The sequence below is a fragment of the Tinamus guttatus genome, unplaced genomic scaffold (genome assembly GCF_059628265.1).
Source record: "Tinamus guttatus ecotype Peru unplaced genomic scaffold, ASM5962826v1 Tinamus_guttatus_pri_ptg000531l, whole genome shotgun sequence".
NCBI lineage: Eukaryota > Metazoa > Chordata > Aves > Tinamiformes > Tinamidae > Tinamus > Tinamus guttatus.
Window position 1 is genome coordinate 61,116 of NW_028289065.1, and position 27,277 is coordinate 88,392.

At 55.9% G+C, this 27,277-nt stretch overlaps 3 protein-coding genes across 4 annotated transcripts in view; 2 read left to right on the top strand and 1 right to left on the bottom strand.

The window, feature by feature from the left end:
* The window catches only part of NRBP1 (nuclear receptor binding protein 1), a 28,716-nt gene extending 16,213 nt beyond the window's left edge, over nucleotides 1–12,503 (top strand). The window contains exons 7-18 of one of the 2 annotated variants that reach the window (XM_088534043.1): nucleotides 629–652; nucleotides 7,070–7,153; nucleotides 7,419–7,477; nucleotides 8,538–8,636; nucleotides 8,710–8,842; nucleotides 9,060–9,162; nucleotides 11,048–11,098; nucleotides 11,185–11,320; nucleotides 11,403–11,456; nucleotides 11,740–11,803; nucleotides 11,882–11,937; nucleotides 12,082–12,503. In XM_088534043.1, the coding sequence (XP_088390169.1) occupies nucleotides 629–652; nucleotides 7,070–7,153; nucleotides 7,419–7,477; nucleotides 8,538–8,636; nucleotides 8,710–8,842; nucleotides 9,060–9,162; nucleotides 11,048–11,098; nucleotides 11,185–11,320; nucleotides 11,403–11,456; nucleotides 11,740–11,803; nucleotides 11,882–11,937; nucleotides 12,082–12,180 (962 nt within the window). In that variant the 3' untranslated portion in view covers nucleotides 12,181–12,503. The remainder of the gene's footprint in view (nucleotides 1–628; nucleotides 653–7,069; nucleotides 7,154–7,418; nucleotides 7,478–8,537; nucleotides 8,637–8,709; nucleotides 8,843–9,059; nucleotides 9,163–11,047; nucleotides 11,099–11,184; nucleotides 11,321–11,402; nucleotides 11,457–11,739; nucleotides 11,804–11,881; nucleotides 11,938–12,081) is intronic. The other variant, XM_088534044.1, reaches the window with a different exon arrangement.
* A 555-nt stretch (nucleotides 12,504–13,058) lies between these two features.
* Nucleotides 13,059–15,040, top strand: KRTCAP3 (keratinocyte associated protein 3). The gene is made up of 6 exons (XM_088534033.1): nucleotides 13,059–13,274; nucleotides 13,346–13,405; nucleotides 13,918–14,118; nucleotides 14,237–14,371; nucleotides 14,851–14,949; nucleotides 15,005–15,040. The coding sequence occupies exons 1-6, from the start codon at nucleotides 13,059–13,061 to the stop codon at nucleotides 15,038–15,040; spliced, it is 747 nt and encodes a 248-aa protein (XP_088390159.1).
* A 555-nt stretch (nucleotides 15,041–15,595) lies between these two features.
* Nucleotides 15,596–27,277, bottom strand: part of IFT172 (intraflagellar transport 172) — a 47,316-nt gene continuing 35,634 nt past the window's right edge. Inside the window, exons 35-48 of the mRNA XM_088534038.1 lie at nucleotides 26,831–26,960; nucleotides 26,154–26,252; nucleotides 25,736–25,845; nucleotides 25,144–25,207; nucleotides 24,288–24,374; nucleotides 21,994–22,110; nucleotides 21,452–21,562; nucleotides 20,331–20,450; nucleotides 18,996–19,091; nucleotides 18,281–18,340; nucleotides 16,650–16,748; nucleotides 16,361–16,514; nucleotides 15,949–16,040; nucleotides 15,596–15,685 (exon numbers count right to left, since the gene is read on the bottom strand). Of these exons, the coding sequence (XP_088390164.1) occupies nucleotides 15,596–15,685; nucleotides 15,949–16,040; nucleotides 16,361–16,514; nucleotides 16,650–16,748; nucleotides 18,281–18,340; nucleotides 18,996–19,091; nucleotides 20,331–20,450; nucleotides 21,452–21,562; nucleotides 21,994–22,110; nucleotides 24,288–24,374; nucleotides 25,144–25,207; nucleotides 25,736–25,845; nucleotides 26,154–26,252; nucleotides 26,831–26,960 (1,429 nt within the window). The remainder of the gene's footprint in view (nucleotides 15,686–15,948; nucleotides 16,041–16,360; nucleotides 16,515–16,649; nucleotides 16,749–18,280; nucleotides 18,341–18,995; nucleotides 19,092–20,330; nucleotides 20,451–21,451; nucleotides 21,563–21,993; nucleotides 22,111–24,287; nucleotides 24,375–25,143; nucleotides 25,208–25,735; nucleotides 25,846–26,153; nucleotides 26,253–26,830; nucleotides 26,961–27,277) is intronic.

A 27,277-nucleotide genomic window follows, 5' to 3' on the forward strand; every position in this document is an offset into this window, starting at 1 on the left:
CTTATGAGATCTGACCACGGATTAAATATAAAAATCTATAAAAGGTGCCACTTACTGCTTGCTCAGCTAGAGCTTTAGTAGCCGAGGTGTCCCCAGGGTGTGGGCGGGAGGTGCTGCTAGCTGGAGTGTTTGCAGAGCGCTCCGGGCGCGTGGCTGGAAACGCTTTCCTGCAGGGTTGGTGGGGCCTGGCTGCTGCCATGTCCGCAGCCTCTCCTCAGCTCCCTCCTGGGTGCCGGCTCACCTGCTCTTACCTGCTCTTAACTCTCACATTAAATGGTGCAGCCGGCTACGTAAGCACGGTTGCTGCTGCCCCGTGCCCAGGAGAAGCTGCTGGGGTGCGGGGGGTGGAAACGGGTGCGGATCGCTCGCCGGAGGAGCAGGATTTGCAGCAGCGCTGCCTCCCTTGTCCGTGCCCCTCTCCCGGGCCGGGGGCCGCGTCTCGGTCGGGAATGCTCGTGTGTCCCAGGGCGACGTGCGGCGGCGGTGGAGGCAGGGCCGGCCGCTCCGTCCTGTCCGCGTTTTGTTCCACCCAGCAGTCTGTAACGATATTAAGTGCTTGCTGTTTCATCAACTCATTGATTTCTGTCTTGTTTTACTTTCCGCTTACGGGCTGCTCTGTTACCAACAGTCTTTCATAGGATTTTTGCTAATGGTGAGCAAACTTCTCCACTCCTGTGGTGTGACTGTACTGCTATATGTGTGTATATATATATATATTTTAAATGTATATATATATAATGTGTATATATGTAATGTATGTTTTATATGTATATACACACGTGCCTTGCTACACACATGCACACTCTAGCTGTGATTTATACAGTGTTCCCTTGCTCTAAGGCTGGTGTGAAAGGCCTGTCCTGCTGGAAACGTCTGTCCGGCCGCTGCAGAGCGCTGCATCGTGCAGCCCCAGCCTTACAGGGAGGGAGCGCTGCCCTTTCGCAGTCTGCTGGGTGTTAGTTCTTCCCTCGTGTGCTGCTCCGTGGACCCCAGTGCATGCAGCTTCTGCATGTCGAGCCATCAGGTGCATTACTCCGAGTGAACTTCCCGTGTACACCTAGACTCTGCCCTGCTACTATTCTGCTAGGCTTGGCTGAGCACCACATCTGGAATAGTCTTTGCTTTGTGCTTAGATATCCAATTGCTTGCTTGTAGTTTTAACTCCTTAGACGTTTTCTTTTTAAGATGAATGTTTCGGTGAAATCTGTCCTGCTCCTGATGGCCAGAAAGATCTACCCCAAAAAATCCCTGGTTGTGAAGCTGGGCTTGCTTATTATTTTTTTCCATCCAAAACTCTGTTTTGGGGAAAACTTTGGCGTTCGCGTATGTATTTATCACCCGTCAGGGTGGTTCTTCGCAGTCAGAGCTCGTTTCAGCTCAGCCGCTCGGAACCCGTCAGGTGGCGGCGGGAGGAGACCGTGCCCGGGGGGCTCCGTGCCCGGGGGGCCCCGTGTCCGGGGGGGCTCCGTGCGGGTGCGTGTCCGGCCTCCCGGCGCGCTGCGGGCGCCCGGAGCCGTCAGCCGGCCGGGCCGCGAGGCCGCCGCGCGCAGGGCGGGCGCAGGGCAGGCGCAGGGCGTGCAAGGAGCCGCTCGAATGGGGAGCGGGGCAGCTCTGTGCGCAGCGGCACTCGGGTCTCGGACACTCGTCAGGAATGAAGTGGAAATGAACTCAACCAGATAAGGTGCTGATAGATAACCCGGGTGAATCCGCTGGGGCTGCCTGCCCACTGCGTGCCGGCGGGGTTTGTAGTTCTTATCTCACAGGTCCTCTTTGCCTGTTGTTGTGGCTGTGCTCGTGTTCTGCTGCAAACACCCTCACGCTGAATCCCAGCGTCGTTGCGGTTGGCAGGGACGCCGGAGATGACCTGCTGCAACCCCCTGCTCTGGTAGGCTCAGCGGGAGCAAACTGCCCGGGACTCTTCCCTCAGGTTTGGGATGTCTCCAAGGACGGAGACCCCACAACACCCTGCTGCAGTGTTCAAGCACTGTCACAGCAAAGAAGGGTTATTTGTGTCCGGACAGAAACACATTAGTTAAACTAAGAATGACTTTTATTTAACATATAAATGTCATCTATCCTTCCACAGAAAGTTTGAGAGAGGTGGTGGTTCCACTCTTCCCTTTCCTCGTTCGTTCCTGTGCCTCTGTATTTACTGGTGTGGAGCAAGGAGCCTCTCCAGCTCCACTGTTTCAGCTCCCTGATGCAAATGCTGCTGCTTCTGCCTTTGCTTTGAGGCGAAAGGGTTGGTTGTGTTTCAAGCAGGTGCTGGTTATGCTGTTCAGATGCAGGGCCAATGGATGTGACAAGGATAAACACAGGTAGAAGTAGTTGGGGGGTCTACAGTAAAATCCAGATAATTAGTTTAAAACTCCTGGACTAGATCTGCAGGGCTGCACGATGCTTAAACTCTGCTCAGTTTATATCTGCAGCTGCGTTTTATTTTTCACTTCATGTTTTTGTCTGTGGTCTTCAGTTTTGTACCTTCCTAGTTGCTTATTTTTTAGGCTGTGTTCCCCCTCATGAAAATGCACACATCACGTGCGTGCAAATGAAGTGAATTGTGAGATATCTTGGTTTTGTGCAGCCAAAATGTAAGCCAAGGGGCTTGACTTTGGTAGTGGTGAAACTCTGAGCATCTGAGCACAGAGGGCGATAATGTGGCATAACGTGTGTCCTGGCTCTGCGGCCATCCCTCCAGCCTTGCGGTCGGTGCAGGATTCGGGTCCCGGGAGTGCTGGAGCAGTGCAGCACAGCGGGATGGTTGGCGGTACCGAGCTCGCCTGGGCTGCACCTTAAAGAGCAGCTGCTGGCTGCCGCCCCCCATCCCCTGCTGGCTGCCACCCCCTGTCCTCTGCTTTCTGGAGCTCCGGGTGCCTCTGCGCCGCCGGAGGAGCGGGCAGCCTGCGCCTGTTCCACGGGATGCACTGGTGTTTGCAGGAGGCCGAGTCGAGTGGTCCCCCTCAAACGCTGCTTTAACCATTGATTTTTCCCGAGCACAGAGGAAGGATGTTGAGCAGATTAGCTCGCCTGTTTGGAGGAGAAGTGGTAAATGCACGGCACACGTAGGTGAGAACTGGGTGCGGGACAAGGGGAAATGTCTTCTGCAGCGTGGAGTGTTTAAAACAGCAAGTCCATGTGATTAAGCATCTCCTAAAATTTGCAGTGGCGACAGGTGGGAGGTGACACCACCAAGTGAGTTCTTGGTTGATGCTCCTAGTGACCGACTAGCTTTTTGATAAGCTCCCTGTTTACCCTGGTGAGAACTCTCTGCAGCAGCACGTCCTTGAGGGTGTGAGCAGTCGAAGCAGGCTCTGTGTGCTCCTCTAAATAATACTTATTTTTCTTTTTTAATCTTTTCTTGTCAGTGTGTTTGCCAAAGGCAAGTTGCTTGCCTTCCCTTCTGCCGTCCTTTGTGTCCCTGCCTATCCTGTGCCTTGCATGGACACCGGGTTTGGCTGGGGCCTCTCCAAACCTGTCTTCCCTCTGCTTCAGCCCTGCAGCACCGTGTCTGTCCCGCGCTGTGTTCCCTTCTCCATGTCCGCGGAAGGCGCGTTCCCTGCTCATGGTGACGTGCCCTTCTGGCCTTCCCTGTTTGTCTTTGCTTATCATAACGGTATCAGAACTTAACGGTTATCATAACGGTCCCTGAACGTGAGGAAAAACTTCTGCCCATGAGCGTGCCACAGCCCTGGAGCAGGTTGCCCTGAGGGGCTGTGGAGTCTCCTCTGGAGATGCCTGGACGTGATCTTGTGCCGCGTGCTCAAGGTGACCATGCTCATGTAGGGGGTTGGCCTGCGTGACCTCCAGACATCCCTTCCAACCTTAATCATTCCGTGATTCCGTGACTTTCCTGCACCTGGTCCATTGCGGAATGGAGAGCCATCCCTAGGTGCATCATCTCCCGTGCTTGTGCAGTTATTTCCTGATGTCGCCATATATGCCCCAGGTCCTCACCACGTGCTTCTAACTGGGCCAGCAGTGTAATTGCAAGACTAGTCTCATTGCTGAGGTGTCAGGAATTAATGGACAGATGTGCGTCCAAAAGGTCCATCTCTGCTTAGCTCTGTAAGGCACTTGGAGAAGGATCTGATAATCTTAAGCCATTGCTCCTACTGCACTGTTTTAGCCTCGCAGTAGTAGAGCAATGTGTGCGTGTGACAGCTGTGTCACATGTGAGCTGTGATGCAAGTTGCTGGAATAGAAAAATATTTCCAAGTGTTGCAAGCCCTGCTGCAGAGCTGGTCCCTGCAGTAAGGATACGCTGAGGAGCTCCGGCAGATTCCGTGAGCTCGGAGACACGAGGATGAGAGCGTCAGAGAGGACACGTCCCTGGGTGACTTACAACAGCAAGTTCAGACCTGCTTTTTTGTGTGTCTGAGGAGGATGTTGCCGCATGTAGTGCAAGCACAGCTCTTCATGGAGCTGCTGGTGCCAGCCCGTCTATTGCGGAATGTCCCAGGATCCTGACAAAGCAGAGAAACAAAAAGCGAAAAAAAAGGCGCAGAGCCATTATCAATGGGGGCAGGAGCAGACTGTGTGACTTGCATCACGCCACGGTGTGAGCTGTGCGTGGATAAAGCCCCTTCAGTGCCGGGACTCACGTCCTTCCCCTTCCTAAAGGATGCGCGGGAGCAGAGGTCCGAACGGATGGGTAGGGAGGAGCTACTGCCGCTCAACACCCGCCTCTGCGTGGCCATGTTCAGTTTTTAAAGCCATCTTGGAGAATGAAGCTAATAAAGCTGTGGTTTGGAGCCTGACTCTGGTTCCACGCGGAGCAGATGCCATGTCCTGTGTGGGTCCCCTGGGAACCTGCTGTGACAGGAGCTGGGACGTCCTGCCGGGCCTGTCCCCCGCGGCGGCCGTGGCACCGGGGCTCTCGCCGCACCGAGCTGCATCATTAAAGGTTCTGTGGAAGATCATTCCTGCTCCCTCTTATCCCGTGCACTGATAAGAAATGCAGAAGGGGGAAAAAAACACATACACACACAAATAAACACCAAAGTTAACAGTATCCTGGGGTTGCTGAGTCAGTTCCCTGTAGTCTGAGGCTATCGCGTGTTAGGTCGCGTGTATAGATGTTAAAGTCAGCAGAGCCCCCTGCAAGCACTTATTTCTTATTTCATGTGTCCTGCCCACTGCACAAAAGTGGGTTATTCCATGTGTGTGTGCTAGTTCTAAAGTTTTTTTTTAAAACAAACAAACAAACAAACAAAAAAACTTCCTAACAAGTCTTAAATACCCTGTTTTACAGAAAGTGGGGAAGAGACAGCTGTATTGTACAGGGAACGCGTTAGATGAAATCCCTCAGGGTGAGCTTGAGACTGAGTTAGAGCCCAGGCCCCAGGAAGGCTGAAAAGTCAATATTGGGCAATCTGAAACAGAGTTTAAAAGAAGGACCCTGTTTGAGCAGGGTGGCTGGGCTGGCTCTCTAAAGTCCCTTCCGTGTTCTACCATTATGTGATTCTGTTCTATGAGTCCAAAATATCCAAAACCTGAAAAACACTGTCACTACGTAGATTATTTGTACAGCAGTCTCAAGTGTAAAAGAATAAATTGTTGTGGGTGGGAAGGGAGAAGGAAGGCAGTGCCGATTACCCGATCCCGGCTCCTTAGCCGAAGCAGCCAGAGAGGAAACAGTGACCAGCAGGAATGCTGGAGGAGCCCCGGCAGACGAGGGCTCTTAGGTGAGTCCAGGCAAAAGCAGGCAGGGCCCTGGGCTGAGCCTCTGGCAAGCTCAGAGACAAGAAAGGCCCCGAGATGGAGCCTGCGGCGCCGGCAGCGTGTGCGGAGCGAGGCCCGGGCTCGAGGGGCGCTGATCGCGAGGAGTCTGGCCAAAGGGCTCCCTCCGAGGCCGTCAATGGAAACGTGGAGCCCGTAGTGTTGAGGTGGATGGGATTTCCCCGGGAGCAGAGGAGGATGTAGCACGACTGGAATAACTGCAGTGTGAGGTAACTCAGTAGTGAGAAATGGAGCCGCACAAACCCCCGGAGCTCATCAGGAACGGGGCAGGATCCAGCCTGTGCTCGCTGGTCGCGGCGTGGGGATGACTCACTCGCCTTTGCTTGCAGCCCTGGCGCTCGCGTGTTACACCAAGGTGCGCGGAGGCTGGGGCTGCAGCGGGGGAATCGGTGTGATCAGGCCTAGCCGTGGCAGAGCCCGTCTAAAGCTGTCCCTGGGAACGCGGGGAGCCGGTGCTATGGGGAAAAGGAAGAATTGAGCATGGTTTGCTTAGCGTGGTGAATCTGAGAGGACCTAGCAGTGCACAGGCAATAAAGTAGTTTTAACAAGGGACCAAGGTAGATGAGAACAAAAGGGAGCAAGCTGCCCGTGAAGAGTTTTTCGAGAAAGCAGATGAAGGCCAGTGGAGCAAGCTACACTTGCAGTGTTAGAAGGGAATTGTATGATGTGGTGTGTGCCCTTCTGGGTGGCTGAGCTGGGTCATGAAGGAAGATCCCTCCTGTCTGACTGGAGCCCAAACAACCACCCTTTCCTGAGGCTGGATGCTCGTTCCATCTCACGGAGCTGGGAACGCCCCTTGGGGTGTCCTGCCCCGACACAGGAGCACCTGGAGAGGCGCAGCCTGGCACATCCCCGCAAGGTGCAGCGTAGCAGGGGGACAGACTGGTCGTCCCGGCGGATGACGAGGCGGGAGACGGGCCCAGTGCGGTAGGAGTTATGTTGGGGGTGGAAGCGGAGCATCTGTCGGGACGTGCCTGGGTTCTGCCTTGTGCAGCGCTTCTCCCTGGAGGCCCTGCGGTCATGGAGAGTTGTCTGCAGCCCGTCGCAGGCAGGTGTGGTAGGGGATGTTGTTCCTCGAGCTCGTGCCGGTCGTTGGCCGCTTGTTCTTGTGATCGAGGGCTCATCTCCCTGCGGCCCTGAGCGGCCTGTGACGGGCGCCCCGGAGCTCCGGCGGTGCCAGGGCTGCGGTCGGGCAGGGGACGGCGGCTCCGCGCCGCAGGGCGCCCCGCGGCCGAGGTGCACGAGCCGGCCGGGGGCACAGCGCACCCCGCTCAGCCAAGCGCTCACTTCTCTTTTGTTTTGTTTTTGTTTTTCCCTCTGTCCTCCTCAGTGGCACCAGACACAATTAACAACCACGTGAAGACATGCCGTGAAGAGCAGAAGAACCTGCACTTCTTTGCCCCGGAGTACGGAGGTAACGTGTGGCAACAGTTTCAAGCCTGGGTTTTGCTGGCCTGACTCACTAATGCCTCCGGGCTATTCTCACCTCTTGTTTTCAGCTGCATGATCAGGAAACTTGACCTACAGTTCAGTTGCAGCGTTACCTGTGTTTTGAAATGCTCCAACTGCACTGTGGTTAGAAGCACCGAGGAGGAGGGGAAGGCTGAGGGGTTATCGGGATGGTCCTGCTGCTGAGCACAGGGATGGGCTGACAACAGAGCTTTGTTTCTGTGTTGCAGAAGTTGCCAATGTCACCACCGCTGTGGACATTTACTCCTTTGGGATGTGTGCCCTGGAGGTGAGTGCGGAGCGCGTGGCTGGCGCGGGGCGCGCTGTGCCTTGGCCGGCTCGTGTGCGTGTTAGCCGGTGACAAGGGGGCCGCGCGCTCGAGCCTCCGGGGCTCCGTCTGCCTCGCTAGGAAGCAAATAGCTCAGCGAAGAGCTGTTCCTTCCAAATCCCCAGCGTGGGGCTCGTTGCCCTGTGGGTCATGGCTAGCTCTGAAGACTGACTCAGCTGCTGGTGGGAGCAGTCACTATTGCAGCATATACTGACCTATGCATATAACCTATAAGTGCAAAGCTGCCAGGGATGTTGATCCTTCAGAGCCTCTGTAGGAGAGGACGGTTGCAGTCCCTAAGCGCGCCGGGCTGTCCTGTCCCTGCCTGTTACAGCAGGTGCTGCTCAGTGAGCTGCGGGCCCACAACCCCTGATCTGGGCAGCCTGGGGCTCCTCTGTCCCCACAGCCAGAGGCTGAGGAGGAGGAAACGGGATTCGGTGGGAGTACTATCTGGCATGAGCTGTCAGGAGGAGCCAGCATAAAATCTTCTGACCCTGTGCTGTGCAGCCCATGGGGGAGGCAGGAAGAGAGCTGGGTGAAGATACAGCTCTTGGGAAGCAAAGCCTGAGCCGAATCTCGGAGCCCTCCGAGCCTTCCCTAGCTGGGAATTAGTGCGTGCGCTGGCCGGAGCCCTCGTGCGTGCGCGTACGCTGCGTGCGTGCCCGGTGCTTCCCTGCTCCGTCCTGCAGCCGGGAGAGACGCGCTCAGATTCTGGCAGGGATCCGGCTATGGCTTCAGCAGGGATGGGGATTGCCACCAGCACTGAGGCCAGGGGATCAGGAGACTCAAAACAGAGATGTTAACTCTGGAAGGTGACATTGGCGCAGGGATTTCAGGTTTCCCAGGCAATCTGCTAGGGCTGGAAACAAACCATTTCAATGAAGCAGCTGGGAGCTGTGACCTTGCACAGCACCGAGCAAGGTGGCTCTCGTGAGCCTGCGCGCGGCGAGTGTCTCCGTGGGCCCCGCTCAGCGCGACGCTGAGCGTCAGCGAGGCCTCACGTGCCGCTTCGCGTCTGCAGATGGCGGTCCTGGAAATACAGGGCAACGGAGAGTCGTCCTACGTGCCCCAGGAGGCCATCAACAGTGCCATCCAGCTGCTGGAGGACCCCCTGCAGCGGGTGAGTGCGCGGGCAGCGCGGCTCCCGCCGGCCCTGGCCTTGTGCCCGCTCTCACGCTCTTCTGGCCTTGCAGGAGTTCATTCAGAAGTGTCTGGAACTGGACCCTGGCAAGCGTCCCACTGCGCGGGAGCTCCTTTTCCATCAGGCGTTGTTTGAGGTGCCATCGCTGAAGCTCCTGGCAGCTCACTGCATCGTTGGGCATCAGCGTGAGTGTGGCCTCCTTGTGTCCTGCGGAGCTCCCCAGGCTGTCGCTACGGCTTCCCATCCTGGGAAGCAAGACTTGGTGCTGGGCTCTGCGTGCCGGGGCCGTGCGAAACAGACCTGCGCTTGATGCGAGGGCTGCAGCTAGCGCTCCTTAGGATCGAAAAGCAGCTGCAGTAGCTCAAGTCTCTCTCTCTTTCTCTCTCTCTATATGTTTAATAGATATGATTCCTGAAAACGCCTTAGAGGAAATGACCAAAAACCTTGATATGAGTGCAGTGCTGGCTGAGATCAACCATCCTGAAAGAGAAGGAATCAAGATGATGTGAGTACTCCGTGGCCCGTCAGGAGGGCACTGCTCAGGTGCGTGTGGGAAGGGGCTGCAGGATGCTGGGGTGGACACTGGAGGATCTGCAGTCTGGGACTGTCCCCTCCTGTCATTCCTTTCCCAAGAACTGGAGGAGCTGGCAGGGTGCTCTCAGCCTGGGCCAGTATTCTGGGATCGCAGGGTGGCGATCAAAAGAAATTTGGAAGGCAAAGAGGAGGCCACTACTGAGCTGAGAGGCTGTTTGAGCCACAGACACGTCTTTTAAAAGCCGGCATTCTGTTCTTCCTAGAGAACTAATTAATAGTATTGAATTCTCTTTGGGATGGGCTTTTAGTCAAAAGTTCTAAATGGAGGACAAAGAATGAGCAGCCAAAGCTGTAGAGAAGAGTTTCTGCTATCCTGGACTCCAGGAAAATGGTCACCTGGTACCTGCCAGCCCAAGACCTGCTTCTCGGCAGGGATGCCTGAGAGGTGCTGGAAGATGGAGCAGGAAGCACAGCAATAACTTGGAAATTTGAAGGACGCGATTCCCAGATGATTCATTGGAGCCCTGCAAGAGCAGAACTCCTGGCAAAATTCTAAAATCCTGTTTAAAGTTGTAACTGTACTGGAGGATGGGAAGGAACAGAGTTTTTGGTGTTTTAAAAGGGACTGCAGAGGAGCTGAGGTAAAGGCGCAGCTTCTACCTGCTGTGCTGGAACAGCAAAGCTGCCAAAAATGTGGCAAGATTTGTGCAATTTGCAGCCTCCTGCTCATCCCTGAAATTCTTCAAAACCCACAAGACAGTGGTAAGGGGGAAGACTGTTACGTTTCAGCGTTGTTGTTGCACCCAGTCTGAGTTAAGCTGTGCTCGAGGGGGTGCTGAGGAGCTGCATTAACGTGGTCGGGAGCTGGGGGAGCAGCGGCGCAAAACGGGACTGAGGGATGGCAGGAACTTGCGTTAAGGGAAGAGCAGCCGTTTCTGCGCTCGGGAAGCTGCGTGATGCCGCAGGAGAGGAGCGCCGGCAGCTCGAGGAGAACCCGCTGCTGCGCAGCTGCAGCTGAGGGTAAATGCAAGGCCAGGGCGCCAAATAACGGCAGAAAAGATGGTGCTGGCTGCATGTAATCCCTCAAAACGCTGCGTTTACACTGTGGCATCCTCTGCAAGCCTCGAGTGAATGGCTCTGGAGCAGATCAGAGAACCGACTTTACCATTTTCACCTCGGGGACAAACTGTGTATTCTTGGAAATGAGAAATAGGAAACAGCATATGACAAGCTATGGAAGAGGAGAGAGGGCGCGTGCTTGTTCCCCTCTCGAGCAGCAGCAAAGGAGGTGGTCAGTGGAATTAAAGGCTGGGGAATTGACAACTAGTTGTAGAGAAGATTTCTGGGACTCATTACACTAAGAAGCCACAAAGACTGAACAAACAATCTGTAAAAGGACTTACAGGGAGAACAAGAGTGTCCAGAACAACTTGGGCAGGGGATTAAATTCCAAGCTGTTGGTTTTTACTGTTTGTGCAAGGTGAGATGCTGGGTCCTGCGGCACCATCAGGCGCTGCAGAGCCTCCTGCCCCTGCAGGGCTCAGGACCCGCTCTCCTCGGTGGGTTCAGCATAATGGTGTCCGCAGGATCACACTAGGATCTGGTTCCCAAATAATTGTTTGTACTGGACACCTCTGCCCAGGGAGGCGATGCCTGTTTCTGCCATAATAACAAATGCTCCCTTGTTCCTTAGTGCTGTAGCTGCTCCTGTAGAGAAGGCGCGAGTCCATCTCGCTCTGGCTGCCCCTCTCTGCACCCGCCTCCGCTCTGGGGCGCGAGTGTGTGCGTCCTTCCCGGAGCCTCGAGCGCACGGCTGCGCGAGCCCCTTCCTCACTTCGGTATTTTCTTTCTCGTAGCTTCTCCCAGTCTCCAGCGCTGGAGCTGGACAAGTTCCTAGAGGATGTCAGGTAAGAGGCTCTTCTAAAGGGCATCCTTGCTGCACGTAGGCCAGGGAGGTTGAGGAGGGACACCTTGAGCTGCCCCTTTTCCGCAGGAACGGCATCTACCCGCTCACGGCTTTTGGGATGCCGCGGCCCCAGCAGCCCCAGCAGGTGGTAGTGAAGTCGCCCATCGTCCCACCGTCAGTGAAGACCCCAACTCCGGAGCCCGCCGAGGTGGAGACCCGTAAGGTGAGACGGCAGCAATGCGGCTCCCTGCGGGGCGGCCGAGCGGCGCCGCCGCCGTGCTCACGGGCGTCTCTGTTCCATGCAGGTGGTGCTGATGCAGTGCAACATCGAGTCGGTGGAGGAGGGAGTCAAGCACCACGTACGTTCCCGCGTGGCTGGGCGGCCGTGCGGGGAGGCCCCAGCTCTGCTGCGGCCCTGCCAGGGCCGCGGGGCTTGGAGCCCCGAGCCAGGGGCCTGCGGCGGCGCTCGCCCCATGGAGCGGCCTTGGGGCCCTTCCTCCCCCCGCAGGAGGCGACGGCCTCTGCTCGGGGCTGGGGCTCTGCGGCTGGGGGCTCCCACCTCGCGGGGGATCTGGGGCTGTTCCTGGCTGCGCGCGGCGGTCTGCCAGGCTGCAGCCCTCACGAGTGCTCCTCTGCTTCCAGTTAACGCTGCTGCTGAAACTGGAAGACAAGTTGAATCGACACTTGAGCTGTGACCTGCAGCCCAGTAAGTAGCTGTCCTTGTTCTCCTGCCCTGGGCTCAGCAGGGCTTGGACTTGGCCTTACGCCCTCCCCTGTGTTGCAGATGACAATATCCAGGAGCTGGCAGCCGAACTGGTCCAGCTTGGGTTCATCAGTGAGGTGAGCAGGGCTGGGGCTGGGGCAGAGCTCTGCATTCCTCTTCCCAAGGGCCTTTTTGTTCCCGATACCCCTGTTCTCCCTGGTGAGCGAAGCGGACTCGGCTGTCCTGCACCGCCGCAGCTCACTGTGCCTCGCTCTCCCCAGGCTGACCAGAGCAGACTCACCTGTTTACTTGAAGAGGCGTTCAGCAAGTTCTACTACACCCGCAACGGGGCCCTGACGGCCGTCACGGTGTCGTCTTAGCAGCTCCCGCTCCCGGGCGGCCAGTGCGGCTTTGTTGCCTCTGCCCCCTCTGCGTCTGTCCATCACCGTAGGGCACCCGCAAGCCCCAGCTGCAGCGCTTGGAAGCTCGTCCTGCATGTGCCGTGGCTGGGCCCAGCGACAATCCTCCCTGCCCGCCTATTAAAGGGGACTTTGCGCGTCAGTATTATTTCCAGCCCTGTTTCTGTTGGGATTTTGCCAGGTGGTGCCGGGGAGCCGGGTCCTGGCGTGGGCTGTTCTGTAGCCCCGTTCATGTGCATGGAGTTTGTTTTGTTTGAATTGTACAAAGTGTCTTTTGCACAGCACAGTTTTTTTTTTTTAATTAAAAGGTAAGCGGGGGGGGGCGGTCCCTGGCCCCGTCCCTCTGCGCCCCACTCTGCAACGGCCTTCGGCACCTCACTCCCCACCGCCGGGCCGGCGGGCGGGGGGCCGGGCTCGCCCCTGCCCGGAGCTTCGCCCGCCCCTCTGCTCCCTGCGCCCGCACTTTGTTTACTGGTTTTGCACAGCCCTCGAGCCGGCCGGGGGCAGCGGGACCCGCAGGGCTGCGCCGGGCAGGAGCGCGGGGCCCTGTGCGCCCTGCGCCCCCCTCGCGCCCTGCAGCGCCCCCACCCGGGGCCCGTCCCGGGGGGGCTGCGCGGGGGCCCGTCCCGGGCTGGGGGGCGCGCAGGGGCTGAGCCGGCGGCCCCCCCGCCCCCGGGCTCGGCGCTGCCCCCGCATCTCATTTCTATCATTTCCTATTTTTAATAAACTGTTTTGTACAGACGCGAGTGCCGCCTCTTTCCGGGAGCGGGGCCGGGCGGGGCGGCGCGGGCTCCGCCTGGGGGCGGCCCCGCGCGGCGGCGGCGGCGGCGGCGGCGGCCATGGGCGGCGGGCGCGGGGGGTGGCGGCGCCCGGGGCCGGCGGAGTCGCGGCGGCTGCGGCGCGCGGGGCTGGCGCTCCTGGTGCTCGGCCACGGCAGCCTGGTGGTGGGCGCCATCGTGCACGGCTCCGTGCTGCGGCACGTGGCCGGCACCGACCGCGCCGGCACCCCCGAGTACGCGGTGGCCAATGTGGTGTCCGTGGTGTCGGGGCTGCTGGTGAGAGCGGCGGGCAGGGGGGGCCGGGCCGGGCGGGGCGGCCCGCGGTGAGCGCCATTCTCTCCCTGCAGAGCATCGCCGCGGGCATCGTCGCCATCCTGGTGTCCAACGACCTGTCCCGAGCGTCTCTGGTGAGTGTGGGGCCGGGGCCGAGTGGAGCCGAGAGCAGGGGCCGGCGCGCGGCCCAGGCCCAGCCGCCTGCCGCTCCCCTGGACCTTGTCCCCGGCAGCTCCTTCCGCCTCCTGCGCCTCACAGGTGCAGGTGTCTCCCGGCTGCGCAGGGAGACAAAAGAGCCGCAGCCGGAACAGGCAGCATCTTCGGCAGCCGCTGGGGGCCAGACCTGCCTGGGCTGCCGCGAAGCTGGGGCTGCAGCCCTGGAGCAGCCCGGGGATGGGGGCTGCCCAGCAGTGCCGGGGGTACTGGAAAGGAGAAGGATGCGAGAGCCAGTGAGAGCCTGGGCAAAGGGGCCAGGGGGCAAGGGGTTGCTGTGTTTGCCCATACTGGCCTCAGCCGAGCCCCCCGGCAGTCCTATTTCCCTGCACTGCGCCCACAGAGAGGCAGGTGTGCCCGGCCCTGGGCAGTGGCAGCGCTGTGCTTGTGTTTGCCCTGGCTCTGCGCCAATGTGTCTCCTTGCCGCCTGCAGCATTGGGCCCTGCTGAGCGTGTCCCTCCTGAACAGTTTGCTGTCCACTGCATGCAGTGTGGGCCTGGCACTGGCCATGGCCCTCACCGTTCGCAGCCGGGGAATGCGGCTGGTCATGGGCTGCAACAGTCCTGCGCTGCCCGCTGATGCTCGTGCAGCCATCGCGACCAACGACTGTCCTTTCAACACCACAAGGATCTACGTGAGTCTGCGGGGCAGCGAGTGCCTGTGCCGGGCTCTGCCTCTGGCTGTGTGCACAGCCCGCCAGCTCCTGCCGCCCCCGGCCACGGGACCCCCCCACCCCGGCTTCTGCTCTGCAGGACACAGCCCTGGCGCTCTGGTTCCTCTCCCTGGTGCTGTCAACCGTGGAGGCTGTACTGTCTGGCAGGTGCTCTTGGATGGCCTTGATCGTGCAGGGCATCAGGCCGTGCACACGCACCTCCCTCAGCAAGCAGGTACGCCAGCAGCAGCGCCTGCCGTGCTCCAGCTGGGCTTTCCTTCAGCTGCAGCTTGAAGGTGCTGGGTTCGCTGGGCCCCTTGTCCCATGCAGGTGGCTTGGCCGCCCGTGCGGATGCTGGGGTGGGGGCCTGTGGCCCTCCTGGCCGTGCCCCCAGCAGTGACTGAGCCCCTTCTGCACAGCCCTGGCCAGGCACTGGCAGTCTTTAGCTTGGTCACAGAGGGACCCTCTCTCCGTGTATCCCGATGGCCTGTTCAGTCCGGCTGCCCTGCACAGCCCTTTGGCTCCCTCAAGCTGTTTGAGGGGACCTCCACCCTGCTTTTACCGTGCACATGTTTTTGGAGTCACTTTCCCTCTAGCTGTCCAAGCCGGATGCGACAGAGGTGGCGCCACCACGCGAGACGAGACAGCTCCTGGGGGGACTCGATGATTCCTGGGTGTAGCTGGAGGGTGAGTGCAGTGCGGGGCTGTGCTCAGGGCAAGGGCAGCCTCTGCTCCGGCTTGGAGGGCTCCATCATTGCTGCTGTGAGGCGGCCCCTGCCGGACCAGGCCCCGCACAAGGTCTCCAAGGAGGGCGTGAGCCCCAGACCAGGCCCCGGGGCCACCCTGTGCTCACGCTGCGGCCCCGCAGGTGCTGCTGGAGGGGCGCGGGGCCCCAGAAGGGTGAGGCTGCTGCCCCGGACGCAGTGAGGGCAGGGAGGCCGCAGGAGCGGCGCGCGCAGCCCTCGCCCATCCTGGACAAGCTGCCCGGTGGCACCGGGTGCTGACACCTTCCTCAGCCACAGACGCAAGGACCCTCACAGGGGAGAGAGGCTCTGGGGTACTTGTTCCAGCAGGGGTGGCCGATGGGCGGGCAGAGGCGCCCAGGGCCTGGCTCCTGCTCGCCCTGGTGCAGAACAGCCGATGCCACTGCCGGTTCCTTGGTAAATAAAGATTTTGATTCCCACCCTGGCTCCTCCAAGTGGTTGCCCCCGCTGCGGGTGCTGGGTGGAAGGACACGAAGCTGGTAGCCAGGCCCATCTTCCTGCTTGTGCCCCCCCGCCGGGAGCCAGGGTCCCACTGCACCCACCTCCCATCGTGGTGGAGGCCATGGATTTGGCATGGGAGACACTGAAGGCCATAGCCCTGCGCTCTGGGAGCTACGGACCGAGATCAGTGGGGTTGAGACGTCTTTATTGAGGGAGCCGTGTAGGGAGTGGAAGGGCCGAGTGCTGCCGCTTGCTCACTGGAAGGAGAAGCTGGTGCTTGGGAGCCCCCCGCACCACTGGCTGAGGAACTTGAGCACGTCCTGGCATGCGGGGCTGTGGGACGTCTGCAGGGCGAGAGAGGCAGCCTCCAGACTGCTGGTGAGAGCAGCGAGGCCGCCCCCAGCCGCTTGGGACCCAGAGGGGCTGCCCGCATGGGCCTGGCCTGTCCTGGCAGCATGGCCCAGCTGGGCAGCACCGGGCACTCAGCACAGCAGAGAGGCCTCCGCGCCCGACGGAGGAGGCAGCGGCGGGGGAGGGGTGCGGGATGAGGGAGACCACCCCCGCCCCCCCCCCCCCCCACACACACACCCTGGTCTCCCTGGCTCACCTTGACGGCCATCAGGAACTTGTTCCACGTGTCTTTGTTGGCTTCTCGGCCCGGCCGCTTGAACTCCAGCTTGTTCCTCAGCACAGGGTACCCTGCACACAGCAGCACCCGCATGGGTGGTCAGGACCCGCATCCTGCAATGGCCACAGCCTCCGTGCACCCCAGTGCAGCCCCGACTGGGTTGCTCTGCGGAGCCAGGAGAGCCTCGGTCCCGGTGAGGTGTGTGTACGTGCGTGTCTGCACATGCACACATGTGTGTGCATATGCACTTGCACATGCGCGTTGTGACCCTGGGCCACGTCTCCCGGGCAGTGCTGTGGACGCTGCTCAGGGCCGCTCCAGCGCCGCAGTCATGGTGTCCTGCTGTCCCGCAGCATTCCTGCCTCCCTCCCCGCTCCTTGCAGGCGCTCACCTGTCAGCACGCAGGGCAGGGAGCGCACACCAGTACTTGCAGCCACAAGGGAGCCTTCATACGTGTCGCGCTCATCCTGTGGGAGCAGCTGCTCCAACCGCTGGTCCATGGACATGGTGAGCACCCAGTCCCTGACCTCCTCGCGCTTCTCCTCCTGCAGGACAGAGGCCGGGGTGCCCCCTGAGCTGGCCATGCCCAGCGCCTGCTTTTCAGCACGGGCAGACAGGGCCCTCCCGCAGCCCTGAGGCTGCAGCTCCGCTTGCTGCAGCTGAAGGTGGGGGATACTCACAGGCACGTGCTGCTGTGCTGGAAGTGGCACCTCAAAGGGAATGTCTGTCCTCTGGAAATCTGAGTGGTCCAGGGAATCCAGGTTCCCCTCTTCGATGGCCTGCAGGAGGAGGAGCCCCTGCAGCAGGCGCGCTCTGTGCCCGACGCCGGAGGAGGCCGGCACAGGCTCGTGAGGGTGCGCGGTTGCGCGGACACAGCAGCAGCGCGAGGCCCCAGCACCTGCTCAGGTGCTCTGCACCGTGCAGCCCGCACAGGGAGCACCCCAGGAGGACCCGTGCGGCAGGAGGAGCCGTGCCAGGAGCCGCGCCAGGAGCCGTGCCAGGAGCCATGTCAGGAGCCGTGCCAGGGCACTGCCCAGGCCTTCAGCCACGTGCGAGGATGCCAGGCGGCATCGCTGCTCCCTGCAGGCTCCCTGCGGGCTGCAGCACCCCCTGCTTTTCTCTCGGGGCCGCAGTTGTGGCCCAGTGCTCCAGCACATGGGTAACTCCTGCTCACCTGGACCTGCTGGTTAGATCTGTCTCCCATGGCCCATTTTACCAGCAACTTTTACTGTGCCTGCCCCCCAGCTAATTGCAAAATCCCAAAGACACATTTGTAATTACCTCTGCTGCTCAACACCATTTAAAACTAGCTAAGAATGCTATTCAAGGTGAGTACTGTACAAATAATCACATAGACATAATTCGAATGCATGTGGATGGCTGAGCGCACTGCAGTGCTGCTTTCAGCAGTGAGATCCATGTGCCTGATGGAATGACAAGTGGGACTCACCCCCCCCCCCCCCCGCCCCAGCTGTACATGTTGGTCTCACGGATGGCAGCTGAAGACCCCTGTGCTTGTGCTGGGCTCTCCTGGGCCCCTTTTATCACGGACAGAGCGCTAGGCAGTACCAGTTTGGGCGTTCACAGCACAATCCACACTCTGGGGCTGGCATTGCTGATGCCCTGTCCGTTACCGCCACGCTGCCTTCTGGGTGGCAAGCAGCTATAGCCACACGCTGCAGCCTCACACGCCGCTGCCCTGAAATGCTCTGTTGCTCTAGCTTGTCAGGTGGTCTCAAGAAAGGAAAGACGAAATTGGGAGCTTTTTCTAATGCAGTTGCTGACAGTGCTTGGCGGACTGGTACAATAATACTTGGCACCTTCCTAGGGTTCAGTGTTTTGTGGTGACCAACCTGTTATTCAAGGAAGGAGCTGACTGGCACGAGGATTCAACTGACTCTTGGATCACAGTGGCTAAAACATTAGGCCATGCTTTCGCCCCACCCAGGATGATTTTTCTTCTCTTGCAACAACTTGGATAAGATCATCCTGAAGGCTGCAATGGCACTTGCAGTCCTGAAGATCATAGCCTCGAATTACCAGGCAGCAACCTGGCTGCACAGCGATGTGGTCACGTGCCAGGTGGCATGGCCAGAGCCTCTCAGATGGCCTGTGCGGCAAGTCCTGCCAGCAGCCAGTGCTGAGAGGCTCGGGCATTTCTCAGGGCCCTGAGTTCTGCCAGCACCAGCTCACACTGGGATTGCCACAGCTGGTCCCCAGGAGCACCCTGGCCAGCCAGGGGTCTGTGCTGGTCCCGCAGCACAATGATATTTTAAGCATGATGTCCCTCCACCTGGAAGAATATACTCACATCTGACAGGTCCAGGAAGCGGTTCAGGAAGATGAATGCCATGTTCTCCCAGTGGACTGCCTGGTGCAGAGAAAAGCAAGTGAAAACAGGCAGCTGATAGTTACCTTCATGGCCATAGCTCCCTGAGCATGATGTGGTTCTGCTTGGTGGCAACATCCTGCCTGCAGCAGGTGCGCAGGAGGGAGAGTGTGCAGCAGCACTCACCAACCCTGAGGACCACTTCAGGGGGACCTGCTGGGACAAGCAGCCCCTCAGCCACAGGCAGACCCACAGCGTGGAACCTGGCATTACCACACTGCCAGCGCGGGTCAGTGACAATGCGCTGCTGTTTGCTGTATGTCCTGCATGGGGGCAGTGGTCAGTCTGCAGCCTTAGGAGTGTTAGTCAGCTACCAAGTCAAGTGGACTCCAGTTAGGACCCCTGTGTCTACAGGAACCGAGAGAACATAATGTGGCCTCTACTCTGTCCCTTGCAGTACATGGCCCCTTCTCAATTGTCTCAATTTCCCCTTCCACTATCTACGCCCATGCTATGAGGAAATGCAGGAATGGAAAGGCATTTGGAGGAAAGGCCTCCAAAGCCAGTATTTAGCCAGTATTTAGCTGTCAGCCTCATGGCGTACCCATGAGGCTGACAGAGACCAGAGAAAACAGTGTTCAGAAACCCTGAGCCCAGGCTCACACGCCCTGTGCTCCCTGCAGCAGACAGCTCTTACCTTGGCAGCTGTCCCAGCTTCATAGAAGGCTTTGTCTGCAGGAACAAGCTCAGTGTGGCGAAGCAGGGAGATGGACAGCTTGGCAGCCACAGCATCCTGCAGACAGAGGACAGTAAAGCCACAAGTCACAAAGAAAAACTGTCCATCAGGCTAGAAGGGATCTCGTGACATCATGGGGCAGGAACTTGGGACATTCCTTGGTACAGGAACTTTGCACCCACATATTCCTGGCGCATTTAACTTAAAAGCCTCCAAGGACTGAACTTTTAAGAGTTTGCCTTCATGGCCATCCTAAAGCGACAGTCTCCTGACAGACCATCTATTCTTCTGTCTAATCTGTGTTCCCCTTGTGGTAATTAATATACAAATAAAGAGCTGGAAAACAGCTGATTTCTTTCCTGTTCCAGCAGTTATTTTCTGGTGTCATCTCTTCCTTCAGGCTATTCCGATAGAATGTCTACTCCAGGCCTTTCTTTCCTATCTTTTCTGTTCTCTGGGCCCTTTTGGAGCAGTTCCTATTTTTCAGTTTGGACACTGCACAGTCCATCTGAAGCCTCACCCATCCTGAGTGGACTAATAAGCTGAAGGACTAATTCCTGCTTCATGAGCTCTCCTCTGGCTTATACTTCCCAATATAACAGTTGTCTGTCTTTGCAGGAACTTGACACTGCTGACACAGGTTCAGCTATGGTCCAATGCACTCAATCCCTCTACCTACCTGCTTCCCATCTTGTGTCTGAACTCTTGGTTATTCCTCCTTGAAGGCACTTCTCTGGCCTGGCCCACAGGAATAGCACCCCACTTTTCTGATTAAGTCTCTCTATTCACCTTTTCTGTACCAGTCTTCTCTCTTTTTTCAGGGCTAAGCATCCTAGATGACATTTGTGGAATGTAGATCAAAGAATCACAGAATGACTAAGGCTGGAAAGGACCTCTGAAGATCATCTAGTCCAACCCCCCCTGCACAAGCAGGGTCACCTCAGGTGCAGTGCACAGAAATGCGTCCAGGCGGCTTTTGGACGTCTCCAGAGAAGGAAACTTCACAGCCTCTCTGGGTAGCCTGCTCCAGTGCTGTCACCTTCACAGCCATTTTTTTTCCCTCAAATTCAGACAGATTTTCCTGTGTTTCAATTTGTGTCTGTTGCTTCTTGTCCTGATCTGCACTTTCTCCCACTCATTGTGAGCTCTTACATCACTACAGTGCTATTCTCATGCATCCATGGTGCAAAGTGATCTGTGAAGTGGAACAGTGAACTATGGATAGCCCTGAACCTGCACCTCCCCACAGGTCCATATTTAGGATGCTGACCAGACAAACGAACTTTGAGGCCTTACCAGCTGCTTCACACCCTGAGCAGCAGAGCGGGTGGCGTAGTAGTGTGCTATCAACAGCATGGTCTCAAACTCCTCATGTGCTGGAGTGTTTGCTTCACTTGACTTTAACAAATTTTCACTCTGAGGAAGAGAAAGGGGTAGTTATCGGGAACATGTGAGCACAGGGCACTCTTGACACACCTGAGCATGTGGGATAGAAGTCTGAAATATCTAGGCATCCCTTGGAGTTTGAAAATGCACTGGGCCTTGAGTGCTCTGGGACCTACGGAGTGCTAGAGGAAGCAGTCTATGGGAGAAGGGGAGAGCCAGGGGTGCTCTGGAACACAGGGGTGCTGTGGAAGGACAACACTGGAAGCAATACTGGGTTGGGGGATTTGTGGCTTTTGTTTTTGCTAGAGGGAGAAATTTGTGGGATAGAGACAGAGACGAGGCAATCAGGGGCTCTAGCTGGGGGCAGGAGTGTTTGGGACAGGGAAGAAGGAGCAGAAGGCTTTGAGCATCTCCGGGAAGATGAGGAGAATTCTTAGTTTCTAGGCTCTGTAGTTCTGTTCTTTTACCAGGTCCCTGCCCCACTCAAGCAGACAAATACAGGTGTCAGAATGACAGAATCCGAGAATGGCTGAGGTTGGAAGGGACCTCTAGAAATCATCCAGTCCACCCCCCCTGCTCAAGCAGGGACACCCAGATCACGGGGCACAGGGTGGCATCCAAGTGGGTTCTGAAGATCTCCAGAGAAGGAGACTCCACAGCCTCTCTGGGCAGCCTGTTCCAGGGTTCTGTCACCCTCACAGTAAAGAAGTTCTTCCTCAGGCGGAGCTGGAGAAAAGTGGGGACATCCCATGCACCACCAATACAGGGAGTTCTGGAAGTGCCAAAGTCCACACCCAACTGCCACTCCATGGCCTGCCCTGATCCATTTCTAGGATTTGGCCTTCAGTGCAGGGTCGTCATCTTCTCTGACTTCTCTTGCCTGCCCATGTTCACTTCACCAGATCCTTCTTGTTCTGTTATCCCTCCTATCACTTCTTCATCTCACCAGAAACTGTCTCTCTGCCCCCTCCACAAGAGCTGCCTGGGATGTTGGAGTTTAACAGGGAGTGTCAGCTCAGGACCTTACTCACCAAATTGAAGAGAACATCACGCAGATCAGCCCAGCTGGAGTAGGCCTCGGCACAGTTCATGCCAGATGCATTCACCATCTCCACAAAAAGACGCTTGTAAATGTTGAAATTCTGCAAGAAGAAAAAAAAAAAAGGGGAAAGAAACCTTGAGGGAGCCAGAAGGGGAATCAGCAAAACTCTGGAGCACTCCTGCTGTCAAACACAGGCTATGAGAACGGCAGCTTGGTGCACAGCTCCTGGAGCAGCACTACTGCAGATGCTCATTGCAAGGGGTGCTACAGCACAAGGCAGGGGATGCTCCTGCAGCCAGCACTCTGGTCCAGCAAATGTAATCTCATTCTGGACTTGGTGGCTTAGGCATCTAAAATGAATATGAAGACTCAAAACCCTCCAGCTCCTTCCCAGTGGAGAACATTGCAGGGGAACTGAGGAGCTCCTGGAAGAAGCCATAGCAGGGTAGAAGAAACCTCTGCAAACCTGTCCCATGCAGCATGTCATAGATCATGGCAAATCACACCAGGATGTCATGTTGTGTCTGTTACCTGTGGGTTGGCAGGTGCTCCATGGTGGACATACAGGCTCAGGGCTTTGTCCCAGCTGCCCTCCCGGATGAGATGGGTTGCATACAGAGCTACATATTTGTGCAAGACTTTATAGTTCTGGAGAAGACATATAGAAAGCAGTAGCATGAGATTCACAAACTGAACACTTATGACTAGGGAAGGGAGGCTTAAGATGTGTACACACAAACCCATGCACATGAATTCCAGTGGTGAGCTGAGCATAACCAGACAAAATCACACCGCACACAGCAGATTTGGCTTTTGATTTGGGCCCCACATGATCCTGGCTAGCTGATGCTGTGCTGATCTTTCATCTGTGAAAAACAAAGCTCATCACTTGCCAAAGGAACACTGTCAGCTGTCTAAAGGAAGCAATACCTCCACAAATTTGGCACCAGCGGTACCAATTCCAAACTGGTACTTGCTATCCTGTGAAAGAATGAACCCAAACACTTGCTGGACTGCAGACTTTCAGAATATGTGAGGTTACTCTAGGGCCTTTTGCAAAAGCTGTCAGATCCCTGAGACTGCCGGACTCCATGGAGCACTGCTCCCATAAACACTTTGGTAAAGGCTGATGGTGGTAGACCTTGGAGAAATCCCAGCTTGATAAGATCCTGTTTGACACAGGCCTAAATACGCTAATGAGGTGAGGAAGATGGTATGGAAGATGAGCAATGTCAGAAAACAGAACAACAGAAACAAGGTTATTAAGCACACGAGAGAGCAGAGCCATTATACTGTAGCTGAAAGTGAACACCCAGATCTGGATCCTGATGAAACACAAGGTACAGGGCAGCTTGAGATAAAGATTCAGTCTGAAATGTAACTTGTTTTGGCTCATATGACTTTTTTATGTGAGTGTATAATCACTCTGTAACAGGTGAGTCAAAAGTCATGAAGTTCTGCACTGGTCATGAAGCAAGGTTGTGCCAGCACTTTTTTTTTTAGAGGTAGATATGTATGAACATCTTCTTGGAGTAAGTGTGTTAGTGTTGTGCTTTTGACTGATAACAAACTTGGCTGAGCCTTTGTCATTCTTTAAATAAGAAATTTAAGATTTATTCTATAAGTCAAGCATCAACATGGAAGTGTCCAAGAATACAACTACTACAGCAAACACCATTCATATCACTAGAGGAGCCTGATGCCAAAAAAAACAAACAAAAAAAACCCCTCAAACCTGTAATAGAACCCAAATTCAGGTTACTGATTACTTCATTGGAAACGAAGTTCTAAAAATACAGTAGTACACATAATGAATGTTTGCCTTAGTTATCAGTGTTTGCCTGAAAGATTAGCTGCATCCTCTGTAGCTATTGCAGACTCTTCCCAGGAGTGACCCTGTTGTTTGCTCTGAAGCAATTATTCGCTTTAGAGAATCAACACCTGCCTTCAGTTTAGCTCCATTACCACTGAACACAAACAAGCTCTCAGGGTAAATCCTCGTACTCTAGGAGTAGGAGTGTAGGAACATTCTCCTGTTACTGCACTGTAGCACTGCAAAACAGTTTCATCTTAATTTTCTTGGTTTTCAATATTCTGTTGAGATCATTTTATTACTTTTAGGTCAGTAAAAATGCAAAGTTGTCAAATTTGCTTTCATGATGAAACAATGACTCATTTCGACTGATACTAGGTTTCTAAAGAACAAGAAGAAAGAAGGATTTCTTCTACAAATGACTTTACTTCCAAGGTGCCAATTTCTCTCAGCCTAAACTGGAGCCAAACTCTTCTCGGTGGTGGCCAGTGACAGGGCGAGGGGTAATGAGTATAAATTAAAACACGGGAAGCTTAATCTCCACATGAGGAAGAACTTATTTCCTGTGAGGGTGACAGAGCCCTGGAACAGGCTGCCCAGAGGGGCTATGGAGCCTCCTTCTCTGGAGATCTTCCGCACCTGCCTGGATGCCACCCTGTGCCACGTGCTCTAGGTGTCCCTGCAGGAGCAGGGGGGTTGGACTAGATGATCTCTGGAGGTCCCTTCTAGCCTCAACCGTTCTGGGATTCTGTAAACATCTCAGGTAGCTCATTACAGTGTTCCACTAACCACAAAATTTAAACCCAATAAGTTTCCGGGTTCTAACGCTTCCCTGATAGTCCAAATTGGCCAAGACAGGGACGGGGAGAGGTGTTTTTTTAAGCTGCTGCAATGACTCCTCATGCTCCCCACAGAAGTCTCTGCTCCACCCCTTCCCACTCGTCCCTGCTAGTTCTGCTCCTCAGAGTCAGGGTGCCAGCTCTGTCTCTTGAGGGCTCACATGGGCACTCACCTGCTTAGCTGCAACCTCGAGGCACTTCTCCCATTGCTCCCGCTCTGCATACATGTCCAGAGCAGCCATGACATCTACTCCCACCAGCTGGGGATAGAAACAGCCATAAAGTCACTGTGCAGGCAAGGTTTCCTACCAGCATCAAAGCAGGCATCAGCCCACTCAGGGCCTTTCTTCATGTACACACAGTCTCTCCTCCTTCACAGAAGCATATATCCAGTGTGACACATCCAGTGTACAAAAACCATGACTCAGAAGCACATATAGACTCCTAACCTATGGGCATATTTGGGTAAAAGTCCCATAACAAACACTCCAAGGACTTGGGCTCCCCATTATAAGAGAGACGTGGAACGACTGGTGTGAGTTTAGGAAAGAACTTCTTAGGAGGTACTGGAGCATCTTAGGGACTGGAGCATCTCTCACATGATTAAAGGCTGAGAGAACTGGAACTCTGGAGAAAACTGAAAATGGACCTTATCAATGTGTCTAAATACCCAGAGGGAGAGTGTAAAGAGGATGGGGCCAGACTCTTTTCAGAGGTGCCCAGAGATAGGACAAGAGGCAATGGGCACAATCTGAAACACAGGATTTTCCATCTGAACAAAAGGAAAAAACTTCTTTACTGTGAGAGGGATGGAGCACTGGAACGTGTTGCCCAGAGAGGCTGTGGAGTCTCCATCCTTGGAGATATTCAAAAGGTGTCTGCACAGGCTTCTGGGCAATGTGCTCTGGGTGACCCTGCTTGGGCAGGGGGGGTTGGACTAGATGATCTCCAGAGGACCCTTCCAACCTCAACTGTTCTGTGATCTGCACAGATCCTGATGTTGCTCTCTGGGACATCCCACATACATACCGAATCTACCTTTCCTTGGTTCTTTAGATACTCCTTGTAACGCTGGTCCACATACTCCTCTGACCTGTTGAACAGAAAACATCTTAACAGACAGCAAGACTAATAGTGCCTTGCCTTAGTGCAGAGGCTGGATTAAACTTTGTCTGCTCTGGCATAAAGAGGACTTACAGCTGTGCCACATCTTTCTGGCCTGCTGCTGGGAGCACAGGTAGAAAGGAAAAGAAAGGGTCTGGACAGCTCCATATTGTGTGAGGAGGAAAAGGGATCACAGGACCTTCAGGAAGGAAACGTGAGTGTAGGAACATGACAAACAAAGGGGATATTGAGACAGGACAAAGAAAATGGGATGATAACTCCCCTGGGATATGTGGCAAAAGGGCAATAGAAGAGTGTGAGGATCATAAAGGGATGGGGGCTTGGGAAAGGCAGTTGTAGAGGAAGCACCCTATAGAGCCTGGGAAGGCCACAGTGTGGCAAATACAGGGAACTTAGGGGAAGCAAGGCAGGAGAGGGCAGGGCAGGAGAGGGCAAGGAATCACCAGGGAGTTGGAGGGAGAGAAGGAAGAGTCTATTTGAGAAGGAAAGGGCATACCTGGGGTCTAATTCCTTGGCCACGCGCTTAGCCTTGTTCCATTCCTCCCCTTCAATGAAGGCATCAATAGCTTCTCGTATGAGGTCCAAGTTGAGGTAGAGCTCTGCTGCCTACAGGGCCAGAGAAAGTCCCATGGGGGATGAAATATCACAGGTACCCTGCAGCCCAGGCTGGAGCTGGTGTTGTTGGAAGTGCCCAGCACAGCAACAACACAAGGTCTCTTCCCAAAAGATTAACCCCTGTCTCTGTTTCCTGCATCCCCCCAAGGCCTGGCTCTCTCACACTGCCCCTTTCCTCCTCCCTGAAGGCTCAGCACTGCCAGACTCTCAGACAGGGTAATCCACCCATCACCCCAGGATGTGATTTGGCCTCTTCCCCCCATGTATGTGGTTCTCCAGAGTCTGGAGAGAGCCCTCACCGCACTGTATTTCTTCATGGCCACCAGTTGAGGAGCCACCGTCCGTGTCACCTCAATGCTCTGTGTTTGGCCCAAGAACTTAATGGCCAGCTCAGCTGCCTGTGAAGAGAGGTTGTCAGCAGCGTGAGAGATAAGAGATACTGAAGAGACGGATGAAGCTGGAAGGAGTTCAGCTCCAGCCCTAAGACCTGAATTATGGGGGAAAGAGAAGAAGTGACAGCCCACTTCAGAAATTTAGAGGAGCAAAGCCCAGATACTTCTACACATGGGACACCAGATAAAGATGTAACTGTAGCTGAAGTTGGCACAAGGGCACAGTGATTAGTGTGAATGAGAACAAAATCCACAGGCTGTTGGAGTGGGCCACGAGGAGAGAATGATAGCCCAAATATCAACTAAATCGGAGTACAGCTCTGGTGCAGGGAGATATGGGCACAAGGACAGGTGCACAGTGCTGGAAGTGGCACCTGAGGAAGGGTGCCAGCACAGGGCAGGCTAAGCACACTGCCCATCATGGCTCAGAGAAGGATGATGAAGAGCTCTCAGACTTTGAGAACACTGGTCCCTTCAGCTCCTCTCTTGCACGCTGTGCTGAACACAGTGCCTCTGGAATGCACTGCAGCTTGTGAGAGACCAAGAGCAGAGCACATAAGGGGACTCATAGGCCCATACAGTACCTTCAGCAAGCACTTCTCCATCAGAACGCTGTTGCTGGGATCCTGCACCTTCAGATAGCAGTCCACTGCCCTGGCATATTCCCCAGCCTGCTCCCACTCCCGTGCCTGCTCCAGCAGCCCTTCCGTTCCTCTGTAGGGAGCAATGCAGCCTATGAGCAAGCCTGCTGTGTTGCCATAGAGATTTTCCAGACAGCATGCAGGGAATGGGCCAGGACGGCTCACAGCAGTGGCAAGTCAGAGAGGAATGAGCACAGGCAATTCTGAGGGGAGAACTGGTTAAGGACCCTGGGGAGATGAGCAATGGGGGAGACCTGGGAGATCTGTAAGTAGCAAGAGTATCTCTGAACAGGCAGGCAGGAAGATGGGAATGCCATGCGGGAAGAAGTCAAGGGTTCTCAGTCAGGCTACCCCTGCGAAGGTCAGTGCAATGGCCCAAACTGTTACCTG